At 35.3% G+C, this 23,376-nt stretch overlaps 2 protein-coding genes, 1 long non-coding RNA gene, 4 other non-coding genes and 1 pseudogene across 7 annotated transcripts; 6 read left to right on the top strand and 2 right to left on the bottom strand.

The window, feature by feature from the left end:
- Positions 1 to 1,445: 1,445 nt before the first annotated feature.
- Positions 1,446 to 1,792, top strand: LOC123202819. The gene is made up of 3 exons (XR_006499084.1): positions 1,446 to 1,481; positions 1,590 to 1,673; positions 1,758 to 1,792. It is a non-coding gene; the product is annotated as an uncharacterized LOC123202819 (long non-coding RNA).
- A 3,837-nt stretch (positions 1,793 to 5,629) lies between these two features.
- LOC123202770 (BRISC and BRCA1-A complex member 2-like) lies at positions 5,630 to 9,610 on the bottom strand. Its single transcript, XM_044618888.1, has 13 exons — positions 9,451 to 9,610; positions 9,268 to 9,355; positions 9,006 to 9,189; positions 8,851 to 8,941; positions 8,333 to 8,368; positions 8,125 to 8,223; positions 7,041 to 7,171; positions 6,868 to 6,916; positions 6,683 to 6,774; positions 6,540 to 6,591; positions 6,162 to 6,227; positions 5,945 to 6,042; positions 5,630 to 5,868 (listed from the first exon to the last, which is right to left on the bottom strand). The coding sequence occupies exons 1-13, from the start codon at positions 9,532 to 9,534 to the stop codon at positions 5,802 to 5,804; spliced, it is 1,137 nt and encodes a 378-aa protein (XP_044474823.1). The 5' UTR covers positions 9,535 to 9,610; the 3' UTR covers positions 5,630 to 5,801.
- A 216-nt stretch (positions 9,611 to 9,826) lies between these two features.
- LOC123203795 lies at positions 9,827 to 9,921 on the top strand. Its single transcript, XR_006499375.1, has one exon. It is a non-coding gene; the product is annotated as a small nucleolar RNA Z161/Z228 (small nucleolar RNA).
- A 65-nt stretch (positions 9,922 to 9,986) lies between these two features.
- Positions 9,987 to 10,057, top strand: LOC123203790. Its single transcript, XR_006499371.1, has one exon. It is a non-coding gene; the product is annotated as a small nucleolar RNA Z105 (small nucleolar RNA).
- A 71-nt stretch (positions 10,058 to 10,128) lies between these two features.
- LOC123203796 lies at positions 10,129 to 10,223 on the top strand. Its single transcript, XR_006499376.1, has one exon. It is a non-coding gene; the product is annotated as a small nucleolar RNA Z162 (small nucleolar RNA).
- Positions 10,224 to 12,048: 1,825 nt separating this feature from the next.
- On the top strand, positions 12,049 to 12,944 carry LOC123202769 (annotated as a pseudogene).
- Positions 12,945 to 14,122: 1,178 nt separating this feature from the next.
- LOC123203794 lies at positions 14,123 to 14,227 on the bottom strand. The gene has a single exon (XR_006499374.1). It is a non-coding gene; the product is annotated as a small nucleolar RNA Z279/snoR105/snoR108 (small nucleolar RNA).
- Positions 14,228 to 17,142: 2,915 nt separating this feature from the next.
- Positions 17,143 to 17,823, top strand: LOC123203516 (chaperone protein dnaJ 11, chloroplastic-like). The gene has a single exon (XM_044619895.1). The coding sequence runs from the start codon at positions 17,187 to 17,189 to the stop codon at positions 17,712 to 17,714; it is 528 nt and encodes a 175-aa protein (XP_044475830.1). The 5' UTR covers positions 17,143 to 17,186; the 3' UTR covers positions 17,715 to 17,823.
- Positions 17,824 to 23,376: the final 5,553 nt, after the last annotated feature.

Here is a 23,376-nt window from a genome sequence, read left to right as displayed (position 1 = left end):
TTTCGAATTTCATCGTTTTACGCGATATGGACTCGTATTTTTAAGATTTCCGAAGGATTTTTCGATTGTTCCCATTCTAGGATTTTTCAACTTTTAGAATTCGAATTTCAATTCCGTTTTTTCGGATTTCATCGTTTTACGAGATATGGACTCGTATTTTTCAGATTTCCGAAGGATTTTTTGATTGTTTCCATTCTAGGGTTTTTCAACTTTTAGAATTCGAATTTTAATTCCGTTTTTTCGAATTTTATCGTTTTACGAGATATGGACTCGTATTTTTCAGATTTCCGAAGGATTTTTTGATTGTTCCCATTCTAGGGTTTTTCAATTTTTAGAATTCGAATTTCAATTCCGTTTTTTCGGATTTCATTGTTTTACGAGATATGGACTCGTATTTTTCAGATTTCTGAAGGATTTTTCGATTGTTTCCATTCTAGGGTTTTTCAACTTTTAGAATTCGAATTTCAATTCCGTTTTTTCGGATTTCACCGTTTTACGAGATATAGACTCTTATCTTTCAGATTTTCAAAGGATTTTTCGATTGTTCCCATTCTAGGGTTTTTCAACTTTTAGAATTCGAATTTCAATTCCGTTTTTTCGGATTTCATCGTTTTACGAGATATGGACTCGTATTTTTCAGATTTTCGAAGAATTTTTTTATTGTTTCCATTCTAGGGTTTTTCAACTTTTAGAATTCGAATTTTAATTCCGTTTTTTCGAATTTTATCGTTTTACGAGATATGGACTCGTATTTTTCAGATTTCTGAAGGATTTTTCGATTGTTCCCATTCTAGGGCTTTTCAATTTTTAGAATTCGAATTTCAATTCCATTTTTTCGGATTTCATCGTTTTACGAGATATGGACTCGTATTTTTTAGATTTCTGAAGGATTTTTCGATTGTTTCCATTCTAGGGTTTTTCAACTTTTAGAATTCGAATTTCAATTTCGTTTTTTAGGATTTCACCGTTTTACGAGATATGGACTCTTATCTTTCAGATTTTCGAAGGATTTTTCGATTGTTCTCATTCTAGGGTTTTTCAATTTTTAGAATTTGAATTTCAATTCCGTTTTTTCGGATTTCACCGTTTTACGAGATATGGACTCGTATTTTTCAGATTTTCGAAGGATTTTTTGATTTTTCCCATTCTAGGGTTTTTCAATTTTTAGAATTCGAATTTCAATTTTGTTTTTTCAGATTTCATCGTTTTACGAGATATGGACTCGTATTTTTCAGATTTCTGAAGGATTTTTCGATTGTTCGATTAGAGGATCGTATGACTCATTTGGAGGACATCATCACGCGTACATATCCAGCCTCCGTCGCTCAGGTTGTAAAACCACTTTTAATTTATTACTTACATAAAATGTCTACAGTGTTATTATTCTGACAACTATTATTACATTCGCACAGGAGAGGGACGAGGATATCCCACCGACATCCCCTGTTGATACCGCAATACCATCCCGTCACCCACACGAGGTCCGTATGATATTTCAAATTTATATTTATTGTTAAATGTCATTATTATATTATAGTATTGTTATATATGAAATGTCACTAATTAAGTTATTATTACTAATATCTTAGGGTAGTGGCCCGGAGGACGCACCGGTTAGTCCTTCTGTTGCATCGATCGAGGGTTCTCCCCGAACACCTTCCCCGGAAGTTCAGGTTAACTTTATTTTTAAATTGTCATTGATTGATCTGTCTTTTCAATTATATTATTTATTTAATGATGTTTTGACTGTTTTTCAGGACGAGCGATTATGGTTACTTGCTGATATCCCGAGCTCGACCAAAAAAATTGTGGATATTGGTTCACAGGAGGAGGACTTCCAGGAGGACGATTTTGAGGCCATCCCTATTGAGGTATATCAATTATACTTAGTATATAAATAGTTGTATATACCGGTCATTGAGATGTTCAAAATTTGTATTTTCTAGTCTGCCGAGGGAGCACGCGTGGTGGACTTGACCGTGTTTCAAGATTCTCCAGCTAAACCTCCTCCCGCATACGTGGAGAAGGTAAGATAAATCGATTAATGCTAATTGTTGCGTAAGATGAATGATGAATTAATTATTTTTTTGGGATCATGCAGATGATTCGTACAGCACGTGGTCGGATCGTTCGGAAGGGTCCGCTGGTTCACACCCCGTATACGAATCCACTCAAAGGGAGGGCGAAACGGCGACCTACGGCCATTCCATCCTCTGCCTCTGAGCGTGAGGAATCTTTCCTCACGTGGTACACCAGCGTTGCGGCTTCCGACTCACATGATGTCTACTTCATCGGGTCAAAGTCAAAGGATAACTTCTGGAGGCTTGTTGTAGAGTTACGCGAATGGTTGACCGACGATGTGAGTTGTCTATACTATATAATTTAATAAAAAGTTAGATATATTTATTAATAACTAACACGTGAACTTGTTTATACCATTGTAGCATGTGGATTCTTTTTTGGCTTTATTACGTCGGCAGCAGGATGATCACCAGTCGACTATCTCACAGCGTTGGACGACTGCCCACACATTCTTCGGAGGCCATATTGAGATGGCCTGGAAGAGTTGGCAAATCACACCGATTGGAGAGTTTGAGTTTTCAGGGCTCTTCACGAGGATGGTTGATGCATCGTACACCCCGGGATTGATGTACAAACCATGGGGGATGGTCGATCAGGTAGAGTTTATATATATTTCTATTATATTCAATTGGTTAACGACAACGATAAGTAACTAAAATGTCTCATTGTTTATAGATTTTCATCCCTATAAACTTCGAGAACGCACATTGGGTCGCCGGAGTTATAGATTTCCGTGAGTGGTCGATTACGATGTACGATTCAGATGTTTCATATTCGGGGAATATAGGGACTCTAGAGCAGCGCATGCGACCGTACATGACCTTTATTCCCGCGTTATTAGAGGCGACGACTTTTTGGACAGCTTCTAGGAGGACTCCACGACGTGATCCCCTCACTTTACATCGAGCGTCGGATGTCCCTCAGCAGGGGTTGGGCTCCGGTGACTGTGGCGTCTTTATGTTGCGATTTTTTGAGTGTTTGGCGTTCGCACAGAGCTACGTTTTTCCCCGAGAGTCGTCTACCTCTATGCGTCGACGATTAGCGACACAGTTGTATTTTCATTGTATCGAGTAGCTCACGGATGTATATTTATAGTTATTCCTATGTTTAGATGTATATATTTAGTGTATGTTCATATGTATATGATATACTTTATTTGTGGTTATATATGGATGTGTATCGTATTTGAGTTCATTTTTTAAATAATCTTGTCATGAATTCTAAAAGTTGAAAAACCCTAGAATGACAACAAACAGAAAATCCTTCGAAAATCTGAAAAATACGAATCGATATCTCGTAAAATGGTGAAATCCAAAAAAACAGAACTGAAATTCAAATTCTAAAAGTTGAAAACCCTAGAATGACAACAAACAGAAAATCCTTCGAAAATCTGAAAAATACGAGTCGATATCTCGTCAAACGGTGAAATTCGAAAAAACAGAGCTGAAATTCAAATTCTAAAAGTTGAAAAACCCCTAGAATAGAAACAATTGAAAAATTCTTCAGAAATCTGAAAAATACGAGTCGATATCTCGTAAAACGGTGAAATCCGAAAAAACGGAACTGAAATTCAACTTCTATAAGTTGAAAAACCCTAGAATGGCAACAAACGGAAAATCCTTCAGAAATCTGAAAAATACGAGTCGATATCTCGTAAAACGATAAAATCCGAAAAAACGAAACTGAAATTCAACTTATATAAGTTGAAAAACCCTAGAATGACAACAAACGAAAAATCCTTCAGAAATCTGAAAAATACGAGTCAATATCTCGTAAAACGGTGAAATCTGAAAAAACGGAACTGAAATTCAACTTCTATAAGTTGAAAAACCCTAGAATGGCAACAAATGGAAAATCCTTCAGAAATCTGAAAAATACGAGTCGATATCTCGTAAAACGGTAAAATCTGAAAAAACAGAACTGAAATTCAACTTCTATAAGTTGAAAAACCCTAGAATGGCAACAAACGAAAAATCCTTCAGAAATCTGAAAAATACGAGTCGATATCTCGTCAAACGGTGAAATTCGAAAAAACTGAACTAAAATTCGAATTCTAAAAGTTGAAAAACCCTAAAATGGCAACAATCGAAAAATCCTTCAGAAATCTGAAAAATACGAGTCGATATCTCGTAAAACGGTGAAATCCGAAAAAACGGAACTGAAATTCAAATTCTAAAAGTTGAAAAACCCTAAAATGGCAACAAACGAAAAATCCTTCAGAAATCTGAAAAATACTAGTCGATATCTCGTAAAACGGTAAAATCCGAAAAAACAAAACTGAAATTCGAATTCTAAAAGTTGAAAAACCCTAAAATGGCAACAAACGAAAAATCCTTTGGAAATCTGAAAAATACGAGTCCATATCTCGTAAAACGATGAAATCTGAAAAAACGGAACTAAAATTCGAATTGTAAAAGTTGAAAAACCCTAGAATGGCAACAAACGGAAAATCCTTCAGAAATCTGAAAAATACGAGTCGATATATCGTAAAACGGTGAAATTCGAAAAAACGGAACTGAAATTCAAATTCTAAAAGTTGAAAAATGAAAATGCCTTTACAATGTCAAATATCCAAAAACCTCTCATATTTATCTAAAATTATTTTAATCCCCATAATGAGTGAGGAGAGTTATATAAATGAAGGGAAGGGTAATTTTGACATTTTAGAAAAAGTTTGAAATAAATAAATAAATATCAAAATACCTTTATAATGTAAAATATCCAAAAACCCCTTATATTTATCTAAAATTACATTAAAACCCCATAGTAAGTGGGAGAGTTATATAAATATGAGGAGAAGGGTAGTTTTGGTATTAAAAAAAGTCATAGGCATTTTTTTTTTTGAAACAGTGATTTTGGGCATTTTGGCTTGAAAATAGTGATTTTGGGTATTTTTGCTTAATGGGAGGGCATTTTGGCCATTTTTTAAAATTTTCCCTTTTGGAATTTACTTGGGAAAGAGATTAATGTCAATTCAAGTACATGCTGTAAGTTCAAATACAACTACCTCTATAATAAAAGGGTTATTATTATTATTATTTTAATCCAAGGTTTGGGGAAATTATTTCAATTTTTAAATATTATAAATTCTTACCTAAAATGAAAAGTGTTTTTTGAGGTGATGTTAAATAGATAACTATTATTACTTTTAACTATTTTGTTTTTAATGAAATTATAAAGTTTATCCTCAAACCAAAATCATCTAGTTGTACCCCTCAATTTGTGATATTATCAAATTTGGTAGAATTACGCTCAAGGTGTGAGAAATAGAGAATTCAATTCAGCATAAGTATAGTATTGCAGAATGTGGTTGAGTTTAGAGAACCAAAGTGTGGCTGAGTTAAAGGAGGTGGTTAGAGTTTGCATATATAATGAGTAGTATTGCTATGGACCAGGACCAGGACCAGGACCAGGACCAGGAGTCTGAAGTTGTCCGTTAGTCAAATGTATTTCTTGTCTTTAAATCACTGTCCATGTATTTTTACCTTCTGGTCTAACCCTATTTTATTCTATTCCTCCTTTGTTAAAATAATATACAAAACGAGTCTTTAAATCAATCAAATTGAAGATTGATTTCCTATTTCTTCATGAACACATACATGTATTGAAGGTCATTTCACACTAAAATAATTTCTCAATAAGTACCCATCTTCATCCACAATGTTATACATCAAAGATTTACACAACTTGAATGAAATAATCTTTTTCATGGGACTCCCTCAGTGTTGAAGATGACCTTCGCTGCAGTATTTTTTGAAGTTGACACATTCTTCCACCAAAAAGTCGCTGACAAGATAAATAATGTGCATTAGAAATGCTTATGAAACGGACCAATACATCAAAATTTTAAAAAGAGACCTACAATATACGCTCAGCCATCTTGGATGCTTCCCATCTTGGACTCCACGGATATTCTGTTAGAAGAGGAGACTTGATTGGCATACTTTGAGAGTTGAAATACTGCAATGTTTGCCCATCATAACTAGGTCAATATCAAGATTTTGCAACAAATGTTTTGCTCTTACTCAAAGCCACATTTAAGATTCTAGACAAGTTTTAGATTTAACAAGTATCATTACCAGGGAACTTTGAAGCATCAAAGCAGGCTGCTGTTTTGGAAACTGTGTAGAAAAGAAAAATAGCACCTACAGTAATAGGACCGATCAAAAAGTTTAATGAGTCAGAGACAAAGATAAAATAAAATAATCATACAGAGATGAAATAAAATTTTATAGAAACTTAATAGTTCATAGTGTATTTCAAACATTAAAGTTGATTGATTAGCTGTTTCAATAGAACTCAATTAAATTAAAGCATCTGCTTACCAAATTCAACATCTTAGTATCAAAAAAAATTCACATATAAAATGAAAGCACTAAGATTTTTTTCTTAAAGACTTCTCTACACTCTTTGGAACATCTATATGGGTATATAAGGTTGTGAAGACATGATAGTACCAGGAAGGAGAAAGCTCCAGAGGCAACAAAAAACATAGCCTTTCTGTAAACACCTGGAAAGAAAATCAAAAGGAAGCTATCAATCAGTGTTAACAATTAAGAGTTAAAATTTCTGCTACAGGGAATAAAAATCTAAAACACATACTGAATCAGTTTCTACCGGTCTTCCTAATGGAGTGGCTACAGCTTCAATAAAACGCCTTCTGACATCAATTAATGAGACTGCCTCCAAGACCTTAGAACATATAAGAAAACTTAACATACCATTCATTGTTAAGGAGCAATATATTGATTCAAAGGCTTTAGAACATTGGGAAGTAATACTGACCTGTCTCTCAAGGGACTCTTCCAGATGGGGAAGATATTCGGCCATGCACCTTCATGGAGAGGATGAAGAATAAATGTTAAAAGACAGCACACTCATGTACATTTTGTAGGATTCTGAAAAGGAAAAATTGTTAGGATATGCAGTACAGAGTTAGACTAGAATGCAACACTTACATTCCATCCAGCCAAGGAGGAAGTTTGACATCATCAACAGAAAATAGAGACTTTAACTCGGCAGTTGACATTAATTTTAGACGAGGGGCTGAAGGAGCAGAAACATACTTCCTATTAACAGGAAATATAACCTGCACCCATCAATAAGTGCACAACACAATATTATATATGGGGAACATAAAAGTAGCCAGACAGCAGAAGCACACTGTTAGGGCCCGAGTTTATGTGAAGAAGAAGAAAGGAGAAGGAAAGGCAAGAAGAAAGGCACGTGCAGTGGAAGACACTGGGAAGCAAATCATGGTGGCTGAGGGCTGTAATTTTAATGCAGATGGCAGTAGTGGCGGTGACTTTAGTAAGCAGTTTATGGGAGCTCCAGATGGCAGCACTCCAGAAGCAGGAAAAGCAGCAGACAAGCAGCAAAAGTTTTGGGACACACTGGAAAAGAAAGAAATTGTGAAGATGCTGAAAGCTGAGCTGGCATGCCGAGATTGGAAAAGTAGTTGTGAGGAAGTTAGAAATAGGGACATGGAGAAGGAAATGAGGGGGATTTGAGAAGAAATAGAAAGGAAGTGGGGAGAGCTCCAGCCTCTCGAAAGCTGGTTGGCATTGAATTTTCGGGGATCCTTTGGGTCATTGAAATCAGTGAGGGTTTTAGCTTGAGTGTTTTGTGTGAGTTTTAGTTGTGTTGTTGTTGCATTTCTTTTGTTGCTGGTTACCGTTTGAGAGTTTCAGTTATCTTGTTTTGTGAGGAGATTATTTGTCTGAGTCCATGGAGTGTGCTGCGTGATTTTGTAACCCCAGAGCAGGGGAAGAGAACACTGAATGTCTCTGTTTCTTAATGAATTTATTACAATCGGAATATCAAATTGCATTCTGTTTTCAGCAATTATTTACTGTTACATTGGAAGCAAACAAATAAGAGTCCCCAAGTAAGTCCCGTTTCTCTGGAAACCGCAAACCGCACACATAGTTGAGGCTGAAGTTGGTCAGTGCCGCCCGCAAATCTCCAGGTTCCTAACACACACACTAAAGATAAGAAAAAGGAAAAGAAACTTAAAGCAAGAAAAGAATATGGGAATGGAACCTGCAAGTATATCCTCTCTTGATGTCTCCATGGACACCCGACCAGCATTTTGTTTATATTCATGTCCAAAAGAGGTACAGAAAATTTGACTTCCCCTGCCTACACTAAAATTCAAAGGCATGGAAAGCACAAATATAAATGAAAAGACATGCTACATAGTTTTCATAAATAAATTAAAAGGATTCAAAGCTGTTGATTTGATAAAAACCTTTTCAACACCTGAACTCAGATGCATTTCAATACCCTACAAAACAGCGATAGGAGTAAAGCAGATGAAGGGAGTTAAAACCAACATCAAGTTTAGAAAACAAAGAAAAAAACTCATTGATCATCACTCCATCAAAAGGAAAAGCAACATCAATAAAGTACGAGATAGCAGCCCATGTTAGAATATCAGTAGTTGTATCAAAACTGTGCAAAACAATCATCCTTAGTGCTCATTGCTGTTAACTTATTACTGTCATCCACATCTCATCTTCCATTGGTTACTAAGGTAAGTCCTATAAAAGGCAGCAAGCTATAACTCAGTTTCTTGAGAACTTGGAAGATCAAAAAACAAAGTGTACCGTTGTTCACTATTAGTAATCAACTGCAAGGCAGAAGAAAAACCAGTCTAAGTTTTTGTAGTAAAGATTTACAAAAATAGATTTCATTCATTTTCTGATTTGAGAATTCAAATTTCAATCATGTAATAAAATCCCATGACTGTTAAAGCCAACATATTACCTCCCTGGATAACATGGTACTAATTTCAAATTTCAATCGATCATCATCCACCTCTCCAACACGCTTCCTCTGGTAGGACATGTACTGATCCCTACAAAAAAAATTAACATTCATTTTCTTCATAAACGAAGTTTCTCATAACCTAAAACCCTAACCTCAATTCCTGAACGAGAGCCAAAAGCCGTGTGGGATCTTTGTTGTTCCAATTTGATAAACTATGCTTGGTTGCGGTGACATCAGCAGAGGTATCATCAAGAAATGGATGAAACTCTTCGTCTTCAGGGCCAAATATAACATCAGGTGCAGCCAGTGGAAAGTCTGCATTGTCTATAACATCCCCTATAAAAGAGCTAAGAAACAACAATCAGTATAAAGCTTGAAATATTGGCATCAATTTCACTTTAAAATCACACCAACATTTGATAGTGTCAAGACAGTAAGGGATTTGCAAGGTGAACCGATCAAGACTTCCCGAGTGCTTGCAACCAGACCATACCTGTTCAACCTAGAATTAAAAAAAAGAAAGAAAAAAGCTAAATTAAGTCACCGATTCCCGCGTAAATTAGAAAATGAAACCCTAAAGATAGAGAGAGAAGTTACCTTGATGGTTTCAGGGAAATTATTAACGAGATAATGAAGCTGAGCTGAAATAAATGAAGGAAAGCCAAAGCCTTCAGGAGACATGCTTGCTTACACTCCTGGACAGACCCGCTTTCGTTTCGCCTATCTTCAACTGAAGCGTAAATTGCCGCCGCGATCTACCAAACGATGTCGTTTTGGTCCTTTGGGCTGGGCTGGTCTTTTAAATTTTAATAGGCCCAATCATTGTGAGATAGGGGCGGAATCGTCAATACATGAAAGACTGAAACCCTAAAAGGCTTAAACCTACTCCTTTATAAACTGTCACTTGCCTGCCTTCTTCTTCATCATCATTGAAAGCTTCTTTCTGTAAAATTATTTAGGTTATGTTGGCGTGAAATCAGGTGATGAAATTGGATTCAAACTCTCACGACGGTCGTCTGAGACACATCGTGTCAAAACTGATGCATTGATCCAATGTTTCTGATGGTTTCATTTCAGTTTTCGTCTCTGTGATTTTTTTTTTTTTTAAATTTCGGTTTTAAATTATGGTGGAGCGTGCATGATGATGATAAGTTTAAATCGCCCGATTACCCAATGACGAATTTAAACCTCCTACTCATTCTGAATGCTCGGAAACCACCAATACATTGTATTTTCATTGTCGTAGTTGATTGATTATAAATTTTCTTTTTTAACTTTAGCACGATGAGGAAGTTTTTTAATATCGTTTGAGATCGAAAGATCTTTGAAATTCTAACAAGCTATAAGGTCCTTTTCATTCTGAGTGCTATCAAATTACCCTTCTTCCCGTTTGCCAGAGAATGTTTCAAATTCAAAAGCCATTGAATTTTTCCCACTAAGAGGATTGATTTGATGGAGTCCCAATAGTTGATTTACAGAACTTACAGACTAACAACTTTAATGTTAATAGTGGAACAATATTTTAAAATCGAACTAACAAAACTTTATTCAGTTTTTCAATAATTTTCAAGCTTTCAAAGGTGGGTTTGCTGTCTAACCTGGACTTTGCCATCACATGAAGCAGCATAGCGCGCTCCTCCGACAATATCTGCAATTAAGGATGTGATTTTGGTGTGTCCTCCACCACTAGGTTTAATGGAGGCAACTCTTGTGACAGCTAGGAACTACCAGCCAAGAGAAGAGACCTTTATGCATATACAGGGGATGTGTATTTTGTTTCCCCAATAATTTCGCTGTACCAGAATAGAATGTTATTATGTTAAATTGCTTATATCCGCTTCCTGAAATTTAGATTTGAACAAAAAATTTACAATTTGGAGATGGGTCCGATTCCTAATCAACAGAGAGAATAGTTACTCGGATAAATACAATAATTGGAGCATCCTAATGTAATTGATCTCCAGTCATGATGAGGCACTTGAAAACATATGTGCTTGGAAACTCCTGACAATCACACCTGTGACAGTTGAACTTTGTTTGAAAGTTATTTCAGTATTTCGTATCTTAAAAGAACATGGAACTTGCCCTGATTGTTTTGTCCAAGTAACCACTGTACAGTTTGTCACCTGTAGATGAAACACACTCACTTCTTGAATCACGCTTAGAACTCTCCTTCCCACTATCCCAAATCTATAACCAAGATGGTAGTCAGTCAGCATGCATTGACACTTTAACCTTACAACTCTTCTCAGCATGGATACAACATAGCAGTATGGAAACAAAGGACCACCTTCCTTCCACCCGGTCCAAACCAAACACTTGATTAACGCAGGAATCCCATCGGCAGAGATGACAATCAAAGCATTAAGTGACCTGCTGTTTTCATCCCTTCCTCGAGCATTTCTATAGCAGAATCCCTGGGTGGAATATAAGACCGGCTGCCTCAGCTAGACCCTTTTGCAAACCAGGCAATCAAAATCAGAGTCTACACTGATAAGTTCTGAGAACTACTCGGTTCAAAGAGGATGATAGTAAATAAGCATGAACTTCAGGATCAACCTTCGCCAACACTGCTATTTCACATTCTTGCAAGTTTTCTGAAGTGCAGAGACAAGATACGTGTGGTTTTATTCTATTTATGCATGAAATATTACACTAGTTGGTGATATAGATTACTGCCCGAATAAATCTTTTTCTCCTAAGATTAATGTAGTTTTCTGTTTTACTCATATGACTGTAAAAATCAAACGTCCTCGATGGATTGTATGCCAATTCTGATTCTTTAAAGGAGGGTGAGCCGAATGTATGTCTTGGTGTTTCAGAACAGAAGAATGGTTCTTTGCTCCTTATCAATCTACCAATCTTGTATGAAACTTCCTACACTTTCTTATCAATAATCTTATGATATCCTTTTGGTCCATAGCAAACCGATAGTTTCCAGCCATCTACAGTTCATAAATTTCCAGTTAAATTAAATCACCCTAATGAATAAGATAAGTGGGCACCAGAAATTTACTAGGACTTCTAAGTGAAGGTGATCAAGTTAATATATTACATTAAACTCTGAAAAATGAAGCTTATTTATGATTTATCAGAAACTTTCTTCCAAGTAAGTTGAATGGGAGGTGGATTTAAGCCCAGACTCAGCTTATTGAACCCATATTTACAGAAATCTCCTTTCTGCCACCAAAAGGATCAGGCCTCCTCCTCACCTTTACCTGAGAAAGACGTTGGAATTTTACTCATTTCACTTGATGTTTGTCTCTTTATGTCATGTGGATTACAGAGAGTGGTCGCGTAGAAACGCAGCGCCTACAATCCAACCTTGCAAGATATTCTTATTCCAGCAGAAATGTTTTAAAAGGAGGCTCCATTGACAGGCTCTAAAAGCCGTTCGGTCGTATAAACCGGAGGGAAAAATTCTACAGAGTCTCCACAATGCCGAATCCTAAGGTGTTCTTTGACATTACCATTGACAAAGAACCTGCTGGGCGTATAGTAATGGAGCTCTATGCGGACACGACACCACGAACGGCTGAGAACTTCCGAGCTCTGTGCACCGGAGAGAAAGGAAGGGGCCGAAGCGGCAAGCCCCTTCACTATAAAGATTCAAAATTCCACCGCGTGATCCCGGGTTCATGTGCCAAGGTGGGGACTTCACAGCAGGAAACGGAACGGGAGGTGAATCTATATATGGAACAAAATTTGCTGACGAGAATTTCATAAAGAAGCATACTGGACCAGGTGTGTTGTCAATGGCAAACGCAGGGCCAGGAACAAATGGATCACAGTTCTTTATATGCACGGCCAAGACCAAGTGGCTTGATGGAAAGCACGTTGTGTTTGGACAAGTTGTGGAAGGCTTGGAAGTGGTGAAGGCTATTGAGAAAGTTGGATCTTCATCTGGGAGGACCGCTAAGCCTGTTGTGATTGCTGATTGTGGTCAGCTCTCCTAAGTGCTTTACTATTATCTTATGGTTATAGTCCTTCTTCCTCCAATAAAGCTCTGATATATGAGTCCAGGATCATCAAATATTATTCATATTGTTATTGTTATCTTATCAACTAATTGCAAAGTGTGTTGTATCGAATTAATATATATATATATATATATATATATATATAAATTATTTACAAGATTAATATATAGTTTTCTTGAGTCATCCAGATTGAGTCCGAACAAATCGCAACACAAAATCAACTTAAATCTAAAAAAGTTAGCTCAAATTTATACTTTGAACTCGGGCTTAACTCCGTCTCATCTCTTAGAACTCCATATGCATAGACCAACTGCTCCTACTTGGTTAAAAAAACAGTTGCAACTTCATTCGTTGATATAAAACGGTTGCAGCACAGCACTTGAGCATTCGTTAGAATCATCTCAATGGAAATCTTCAATCCCCACAAATCATGTCTGGTTCTCTTTCTTCTTATTATTCACTGTTCCTCTGTTTATCATGGGGAAGCTGTGTCCCCATCTGGAACAACAATGGAAGGAGGCACAGCACAGCAAGAACCAACTGCCCCTTCAGAGAACGGTGGAAACATGCCCCTTGTAGGATCTCCTCCATTTTCTTCACTCATAAACAAAAATTCCCCTCTAATACAACAGAAACAACCCTGCCATTTTCTTCTATAAACCAGCCATTCTTGGGGGCTAATCAGCCATTTGGAGTAAGTAATCATCAGCAAGGTTTAGCAGCAGATAATACTGCATTTGACAATGGAGGTTCAAAAGAGAATAGGTTCACTGTAGGAGTTGCTGCTGTGGCTTCTTTGACTACTTTATTGGCTACCCTTGAATTTACTCTACGATTTGTGATGAGATATGTTCTAGTAGTCCATTTGTTTGCTGGTGGTCTTGAATATGTTGCATATGTCATGATATAAACTTCCTTTGTTGTTTGCACTTTGTCAGAGTATGGCTTGGTTCCTGTTTGACGGCCTTAATTATATGTAGGCAGAGCCTGTACTCGTCTAACAGGGAATGAAACAAAGTCGCAATTAGTATTGATTGACTCGAGCTCCACATCAGGTTTTATTCTCTACGTAGAGCTCAATCTTATCGAATTAGGATGTCTGTGACTCTAGACAATTGACTTACAAAAAGGAATCCAGCAACTCAAACTTATAATCGATTGTCGTGAACAAATAACCGAAATCAAACTTAGCAAATCAATCAACAGACCACTAAGTCAGTTAAATTAAGTCACTCCCACCTTCGAAAGACAGCTAACCCCTAACCTATATGAATGATTCCTTCAAGGTAGGGATCAGATTGGAAAGATAGGAGCGCCCAGAATGTCGTAACCAGGCTGGAGGTGGACACCCATCTCGCAGAGTTACAGCAAGTCATAACCACTCATCATTTCCCCTTTAAACTGCCTGAAGGATCATGCGGCTCCGACTTTTTGTCAGCTTTTTATAGCGAAGTCCTCAAACCATTCGTTGCTTTCTTCCCGATGTGGGATAAAAAACAACACACGCAGGCATACTTCAAGTAAATTAAGAAAGCAAGTTTCGTTTAGGATCCAAACAACGTCTCTTCTTGGAGCTTCATCTTCCATGGTTTTTTAGTACTTTGATTTAAACCAAGCACCAGGCAACCTATGAAAGGTCCCCATGGATGATACATATTCAAAGCATTTCGTTGACATTTTTTATTTTCTTGTCAATTCTTCTGATAGATATCACCTCTCGTCGACTCATCTTCCAGCTAACTATTCTGTAGCCCGCCGCCCACTCCACCGTAACTCTACACCTGTCCACACTTTATCCCATGTGGACCCTTTTAATTGTCGGCTCTATAGACAAGATGTACGTGGTTGATCTTTCTTGGCCTTATCCACATTTCTTAGTCACAATTTCAACACAAACGTCAGTGATATTTTATCATGACACGACACAACACAACACTGAAAGAAAAATAATTAAATTTCTAGATTATTTGTACGTCGTTTTCTTTCTAGAATAATTAAATTTTCATCTCAAATATAATTTCAATAAAAAAATTACGTTAAAAAACATAAACATCATTTTCCCTTCAAATTTTTTTGAAAAAAAATTAAGAAAAAAAAATTATAGAGCAAAATTACAAAATCACACAAAGAAAGGTGCAATTTATCAAAGTTTCTATAAGAATTCAAGAAAAAGAAAAAGGCAAAAGACTTATTCCCACCGAAGGATTGAACCATTCTTAAACTATCATCAACTAAGTTTTAAAAACATAAAAGCCAAATGGCTGTTTTTCGTTTAGGTTTGATGCATACCAATTTTTTATATATTAATTATTAAAAATTTAAACTCCCATCCGTTAATTAAATTTTACTGTTACTATCAAATATAAAATTATCATTCAGAAATTTCATTTAAACTTATATTTTTTATTATCCTGAATTTTTAAATTTTTATTTTTACCTCCTAACTCATATTTTCTAGGTTTAAAAACTCACTTTTTCCTCCACAGTCTACAGTTGAAAACTTTTTTCTCCTATGGCTGCCCCCCAACATTTTAGAAAGTTACAATTGAACCCAGTTTCTTTTCTTCTTCTCTTTGATGACAATTCGTTGGAGATGGTGGTCGAATCTCTTCCTCCTCCTTTCCCTGTCTCTCCCGCTCACTCTCCTTTCGCAATCTAACGGTCTTCATTGGAGATGTAGACGATTTTGTCTTCATCTTCAACGAAGATAGTCAAAGAAGAAAAACTAGTCGACTAGGAAGGTAGGGGGGGAGAGAGAGCTGGCAGTCGGTGACGGGTTATTAGTTGCCAAATATGAAGATCTAGAAACTCAAATTGAAAAGGGATTAAACTAAGATTTTTTAAAACTCTAGAGGGCAACTGTGTATGACAAAAAGATTGAAGTTTTACAACCCTAAATTTGGGAGAGAAAAAGTTAGTTTTTAAACCTAAAAAATATAAGGTTAAGGAGTAGAAATAAAATTTTTGAAACTTGAGGATAATTAAAAATATGAATTTAAATAAAATTTTTAAATAATGATTTTACCCTGTTAGTAATAGTCAAATTTAACATATTAATGAGTAGGGTTGGATTCAAACCGAGCTGAGCTCGAGCTTAAGCTTGACTCAGTTCACATAGAGTTGGCTCTAGTTCGAGCTCGAGCTCGACCGAGCTCCGCTAAGGGCAGCTTGTTTCGGCCTCGATTGAGTCGAGCTCGAGCTCAAGCTCAATTGGTTTTTCATTATCAAAACGAACGTCGTTTTGTATCAAAAATTTTAATTAAAAAATCTGACGAGTAGCTCAAGCTAGGCTAAGACCGGCTCGTTTCAGACTCGACTAAGCCAAACTCAAGCTGGCTCGATTCGAATCCAACCCTATTAATAAATATTTGGATTTTCGATAATTAACAGGTGAAAATTTAGGTTTGCATCAAACCTTGGATGAGAAATAGTCTCTTGGCCAAACACAAATACCCACCATTTCGTTAAATTTCTTTATTAGAATTAAAGTTAAAACCGTAAATTAAAAAAATTAAAAAAGATTAAAATTTTATTTTATTTTTTTCCTTAGTTTAAAAAGTTAACAATTTTCTCTCATTTAAATTTTTAAAAATTATCTTTTTACCCCTAGATTTTTTTCTCTTTTTTGACCATCTTCTGCGTTTTGACCCACAATTGGCCTGTTCCACCCATCTTCTCGTTTTGATTGCTTAGGAGATATCTTCAACGATTAAATAAACAAATGAACATGATTCGTCTTTGTTTGATGAAGAGATGAATACAAATCATCTTCATCTCTTTGGGCAGATGAAGATACACTCAAATCGATTTATCTTCTGAGCGACTGCAACGGCAAAATAGATTAAAATGGTTGGTCATCAATTGAAATAGAGAAGGTGATCGAAAAAGGAAAAAAAAAACCTTAAAAGAACGTAATTTTTTAAACTTTAAAAAATAAAATTTTAATTTTTTAAACTAAAAAATAGAATAAGATATAATTTTAATTTGTTTGATATTTTTTATTAAAAGAAGATTTTATTTCTAACCTTAATAAAAAATAATAATATTTAAGTTTTTAAAATTTAATATTAAAAAGAGACGGAACCTTTAGGTGATAATAAGTTCTTTGCCTAAATTAAAAATACTATAACCAATCATCCGACGAAACATATATTAAACGCGTGTCCTCGTCAGCACAGACATAGAGTCAATGGCTAAGATACACCGACGGTTTTCTGACTCAGCATAGGACAGATCTAAATCCAATTGGATAACCCAACCTAACTAACCATGGTTACATGCCCCTCAAACTTTTTCTATATATTAACAACTTAAACCGAGTCAACATGATCATCGCATCTCTCAAAACCCATCATGGCTTCCACTTCCTCTTCTTTTCTTTCATCTTTCAGCTCCACAGCTCATTTCTATGGCTCAAATTTTGTGGGCAATGAAGGTCATTCCCATCCCGTGTCTGTCAAACTCCGCCCACTACGTATATCAGCCGCTTGTGCAGCAACGGCGGAGAGAACAGCCTCTCAATTCATTGGGTCACCACCAGCGGCGGCTTCCCTTTACGAAGTTCTGGGGATTCAAACCGGTGCCACATGTCGGGAAATCAAGACTGCTTACCGGAAGTTGGCAAGAGTTTTACACCCAGATGTAGCAACTAACAGTCAAAAGGAGATTAAAGCTTATGAGTTCATCAAGGTACATGAAGCATACGAAACTCTTTCTGATCCGGAAAAGCGAGCAGATTACGACCGTTCCTTATTCAAGCGAAGAAGGCCACTGAGTTCTCCTTTTGCAATGTCAGGAGGGATAACTACAATGGCTACCACGTCAAATTCAAAATTTTCCGGCTATACACGGCGGTCTTGGGAAACTGATCAATGCTGGTAGCTAGGAAATGCTAAATAGTGTGATGTAAATATCTATAATTGCTATTGAAACTAAAACCAGGCGGCATTTTTACAGCCTGGAAGTAATGAAGATTTCAGTTCGTTAAAAATCCCTGTGTTTTAGCTCTGTGTTCTGTTTTCTCCATTTTTTGGTGCTCTGTCATATCTCATAATATAAATCTGCCACAAATTTAATCTAAAATAAATAGGGTTCATCATCAGTTGAAAATCCTTTATTTCACTAATCTGATCATTGAACCTACGAAACATGTTATTATATATTCATCTGAACTATACCTTCTTCAAAACATTATCAGGTTATTCAGTGAAAGTCTTGAATTCAAATTTTCATGGAGGTATTGAGTTAAAACACATCAACCGAAAATTAACCATAATCTGTATGCTCAATAGTGGAGTGGACCATGAAATTAAGCATTATTATATGCCTCAGTTGACTTGTATATCTACTCTTATTTCTCAAAATTCAAAGCCTTCTGTCTGCAATGCATCTCAACCGAAGAAGCAGCCCTCGAGAAGCAACCCTGGTCTCCTGGGTGAAAGCCAGACATCCTAACCGGAGGACAATGGAGTTAATCCCTTCTACTATCGAAATCACAGTTTTTTACATACCTTTACTTGTCGTCGGTAGAAAAGAGGGGATAATATAAGAGCTGCAAATTGAGATTCCATTGTCGAGTTCAAATTGCAACTTTCTTCGCTGTCCACCACCCACTACTAATTTTCGCCGCAATAATAGTCAAAACTGAGATTATTGATTGTATTGTGTGGACAAGGATAGACAGTGCAATGAATTCATGTAATACTCTCAGATATGTTTTAAGGGTATTTATGTTTTTTGACTCTGTTTTGAGATATTTTCGATTTTATTTCAAATGTGTGTGTATATATATATATATATATATATATATATATATATATATATATATATATATATATATATATATATAAACTACAAAAAAACAAAGGTATAGGTATGACCGTATATCTATATTAAAAAGTATGTACACATATAAAAAGAGAAAAGACAAAAGAGAATAACTTTATACCTTTTTCCATCATTTTCTCTCGTCTCTTCCAGAACAAAACAGTTTTTTTCATGTTTTTTCTTTGTTTTTAGAAGAAAAGTGGATTATTTGAAGGGTTTTGAAAGAAAAATAAGAAAAGAAGAGAAAACACTTTGAAGACCTTGGTAAATAAAAGATCTTCTTCTTTTCCCTTTACCTATGGTTATATATCTATTCGATGTATGTTATATGAATATGTTAGTGGGTTTTGGTGTTGATTTAAGGTGATTTTCGTGATAAAAGAAGTAAGACAAAAAGAAGAAAGCTAACTTGAAAAAGATTGACTTGAAACAAGGTAAGTAGAATCATTCTTGGTATGTTTCATGTTTTATGTTTTTGGTTCTTTTGCTCTATGTTATAAATGATAATTTTGAAGTTGAAAAATGTTGTTTTGTCATTTGGGATATCTATGTGTGTGATTTTGTTCATGGTAGAGAGTTGAAAAATATTTACAGTTTTACTACTGATTTTGTCCTACATTTTGACTATTTTATCTGATAAATAATGAGTGTTATTATAGCTTCTTGGAAAACTTTTTGAATCATCTTTTCAATGATATATAGCTTGTATGAATTAGAGACCGTATGAACTGTTAAATTGCATGAATAAAAGGACTGTCTTACCAAATGAATTGTAAATACAGTTTTTTACTACTAATTTTATCCTATGTTTTGATTGTCTTATCTGATGAATCATGAGTTTTGTTATAGCTTGTTGGGAAGCTCTTTGAATCTTCTTTTCAATGATATATAGCTTGTATGAATTAGAGATCGTTTCGACTATTAAATTATATAAACAAAAAGACTGCCTTATCAAGTAAATAGTAAATACAGTTTTTTTGCTATTGATTTCGTCCCACCTTTTAACTGTCTTCTCTGATGAATCATGAGCGTTGTTATAGCTTGTTGGAAAGCTCTTTGAATCCTCTTTTCAATGATATATAATTTGTATGGCTTGGAGACCGTTTTAACTATTAAATTATTTGAACAAAAATATTGTCTTATCAAATAAACAGTCCAATGAACAATAATTACAGTTTTTAGAAAGAAAAAAAGAAAGAAAAGGAGGAGAAAAAGAAAAGGGAGAAAATAAAGAAAGGAAATGAAAGAAATGAGAAAAAAAGAAAAGTAAGAAAAAGAATTTAGGATCGTCTCAAAAGTATAGTTTGATAGGTTATGAATAATTTTAAATAAAAACAAGATTAACAAAATACGTCTGTGTTAGGACATAAACTCGTAGTAGGGTCTGCTCATAGTAGAATATATTTCAGATTCAGAAATAGTGTTGTGAGAGAAAGGAAAAAAGCTCGAGTTTAAAAAGTGTCAAATCTCTATAATCACTTCCAGATGGATACTAGATGGGACAAAGTGTAACCCAAATAGTAAATGATGAACTAGATTATCCCCTCGATTCCTTGAAGAAGTTATGATATGAGATTAAGTCTCAAAAGTGATTTAAAACAATAAAAGAGATAGTTTATTTAATTATTTCCCCTTACTGAGTGTTATTATCTCTCACTTCATTTTCTTTTATGATTGCATGTACAAGTGATAGAGGTAGCTGCAAGGCAAGGTCAGGTCAGTAAGATAAAACTGAACAAGAGCAGATTATTTATAGTTTATGTTACATGTGTATAGCCGTATGTTATTGATGATATTTGACTTTTTTTAAATGGTTGTACAGTTGTATCTAAGAGCATGTACAAGATTACTGTATGATCTCAGATGTTTTCAGATGAGTTTTCATATGGGATATATACATCTTTTATTCACTTTGAGATTTTCAGTTTTCTTAGAATAATTTTGGAATGCTTTAGCGACGAGTTCATTTTAAAATTGTTTTCTTTTTTTTAAAACTAGATGCTCCAAATATTAATTCGTAATATTTTTTCCCTAGAGGGTAAACTGAGTTTAATCTCAAGCTAATTTTTTGGGGTCAAATCAAATTCAAATTGACTCTTATTAAAACTCGACCCCATTCGAATCTAACCCCCCTGCTATTGTCGAAATTTCAGGCCTGCTGTATTGAAGTTTGATCTGCCTTAGCTGGGCTTCCTTTTCAGCTCTGATATGGGCTTATTGTATATTTTTTTACCCTCCGGTTGTGTGTCTTTTATCCATTCGGTCTATTATATTTATCAAATCAGTTCTTACATGAGTTTATCTCCCTTGAATTTATAAAAATACTAATCCAATAAGTTGTAGTCAATTTGTCAAACATCCTTCTCATCAGCCACAAAATCGAACTTCTTTATTTTGGTACGGTAAAACCATGCTTAAATTGAATCGACCAAACCAAGTATATGAAATTCAAAAGTTAGTGATCATTCCTTTAACCGCTACATCATAGAACTCAAATGAATTTTGAACTCATATCATCTTTATTCGTAGGCTAATGTGAACTGAAGCAAGCCTGTCTCTATTGGTTTTACGTCCAAGTTCATCATTTCAAGAGTGTCAGTGTTCTATAAGAAAAAGCAACAATAATAAGACTAATTATTCCAAGAGGAATCACTTTCTTTCAGATAAGAAAGAAAGAAAGCAGTTTCAAATTACAATGGGTTTTTTTTTTGTGGTTCACTCTTATAACAGTGACGATTAATGTCAAACAGCAGCTAGAGAGGATGATAATGAAGACTCTTTAGTTTTGGGCAAGGGATGATATGAAGATAGTAACTGATTTGTCATGATTGAAAACCACAAAATTTACGAGTTAAAGATACCAATCTTCAGTCTCTTAATGGCGTCTATATATGACCCTTTTGCTTCACAATGGACAAAATTGCCTAAAAAACTGTTATCACTGCCTTCTTCGTGGAAAAATTACGAAATGAGTGATGGCATCTATTTCAAGTGCGTTTCAAGAGCCGATGATAAACTGTTACCACCACAAAGGCAATGTGTTGTATGGTAATTACCTACCAGCTGAACATCCTCCCGAAAAGCGATCAGTTGCCTGTGTCTCGACTGGTGGCTAATGTGAGATGAGAGAGGGCATGAATGGGGGCCGACAATGAGTGAAGAAAGAAGAAAGAAAATCGTAGAATTCAGGTGGCTGATACATAGGAGTAAATAAGCTTCACCACAAACTTGGCGAGGAGACCCATAAAATCCAACAACTCTCTCCAAAGACTTTTCTTAAACTGAGTTTTTTTCAGGGCATCTTTCTTACAAGTTCTATACACACTCTTTAGCAGCATTCTCTCCAAGTCACTAATGTCATAATTGGAGACATTGGCTTTTGAACTGTGGGATGAACCATATTAAAAACGCAAACTCCATATCCAACTTTCTTTGTTTGCATTTACTCTATACCACCGTGGTGGATACCAAGTACTAGCAATGAATTTTTAACATTTCTATTATTTATTGTCTTGCATAAGACTCTGAATTACAAACATGAGAAACCTCAAACACAATGTATAAGATTTGTTTGTGTACACAAATAATCAAGTTTTGGTGAAAATTTATATGAAAGATTAGCTTTTTGGAAGGGCTCATAAACCCACATGTATGATTTCATTTTTGCATATATATGAGTCAAATCGTTCAAAACGACAGGTGAAATTTGTCTTCGCATTTCACGGAGAGCCGGCCGTGATTTATTATTGCCAAACACCTCGTTAAATAATTCTACACTGACTAAACTTGACTCTTTTCTTCCATCACTATCAAAAATCCAGATGATTCAAACTTTCTCAAATCCTGTTGTTGAATTTTCATGCCTTAAATTTAAGGAATCCGGAGAATCTGTGTATTTGTTACCGATATTTATTTCTTGCCCAGTAAATAATAATCCCGAGTCGCCAGAAGCTGTTTTTTTCTAGTAGTTAAGAGGCCTTTTTCGTGATGAAAACAAACCGTTTAGATTTAGGCACAAGCATTATTGAGCTGAAAGTATTATCATTAGTGCTAAATTCAGATGGGGTTGAACCCAAACAAAGCTTTGAGATAGGTTTACAGAGGCAGAGCATTATTCGGCTGAAAGTATTATCGAGAAGAATCCGGTCAGGACTGTAACAATTACAGAGGCAGAGGCAGGGCAGCCAACCATGCCTACCTAATTTATGATTTACCAGAATATAACTAACAATTTCAAAGAGTCTTAGACTTGGTGGCTAACGTTGGCTGGTCACTGACATTCAATTATTTTGCCCCTCTTAAATGTTATACGGACTCCCTCAAGATGCATTATAATTAGGAAAATTGAAATTTTTACTATTATTTTATTTTGTGTATATAAAATTATCACTTATCCTAAAACTTTAACAAATATACCATAACAATAATCACTTTTTCTAAAATACCCCTCTTTAATATTTCATACACAAATTCTCTCTCTTCTTCTCTGTAATTTTTTTCTCTTTTCTTCCTTTTCTTTCAAAGTGATAAAAGAATCACTCTCTCTTCTTCCTCATCTTCAAAAACAAAAGCAAGAAGAAAAATACTAAATTCTTGAGATTAAGAATTCTTCAAAGTAAGGATTTAAAAAAAAAAATTACCCACAAAAAAACTCAATCACATTCACTTTATATCTTGGAAGAAATGACCATAAAAAAAGATCATATTTAGTAAGATT

Source organism: Mangifera indica, chromosome 19 (assembly GCF_011075055.1).
Source record: "Mangifera indica cultivar Alphonso chromosome 19, CATAS_Mindica_2.1, whole genome shotgun sequence".
Lineage (NCBI taxonomy): Eukaryota > Viridiplantae > Streptophyta > Magnoliopsida > Sapindales > Anacardiaceae > Mangifera > Mangifera indica.
The sequence above is the reverse complement of the archived record's forward strand: the minus strand, read 5'-3'. Positions and strand labels throughout refer to the sequence as shown.

Bases quoted from the DNA above. Each gene is read 5' to 3' on its own strand.
- LOC123202770 (XM_044618888.1), bottom strand. From the start codon at position 9,534: ATGTCTCCTGAAGGCTTTGGCTTTCCTTCATTTATTTCAGCTCAGCTT. The intron at 9,356-9,450 runs GTAACTTCTCTC...TTTTAATTCTAG, and splicing joins ATTTCCCTGAAACCATCAAG to GTTGAACAGGTATGGTCTGG. The intron at 8,942-9,005 runs GTTAGGGTTTTA...TTTTTTTTGTAG, and splicing joins GCTCTCGTTCAGGAATTGAG to GGATCAGTACATGTCCTACC.
- LOC123203516 (XM_044619895.1), top strand. From the start codon at position 17,187: ATGGCTTCCACTTCCTCTTCTTTTCTTTCATCTTTCAGCTCCACAGCT.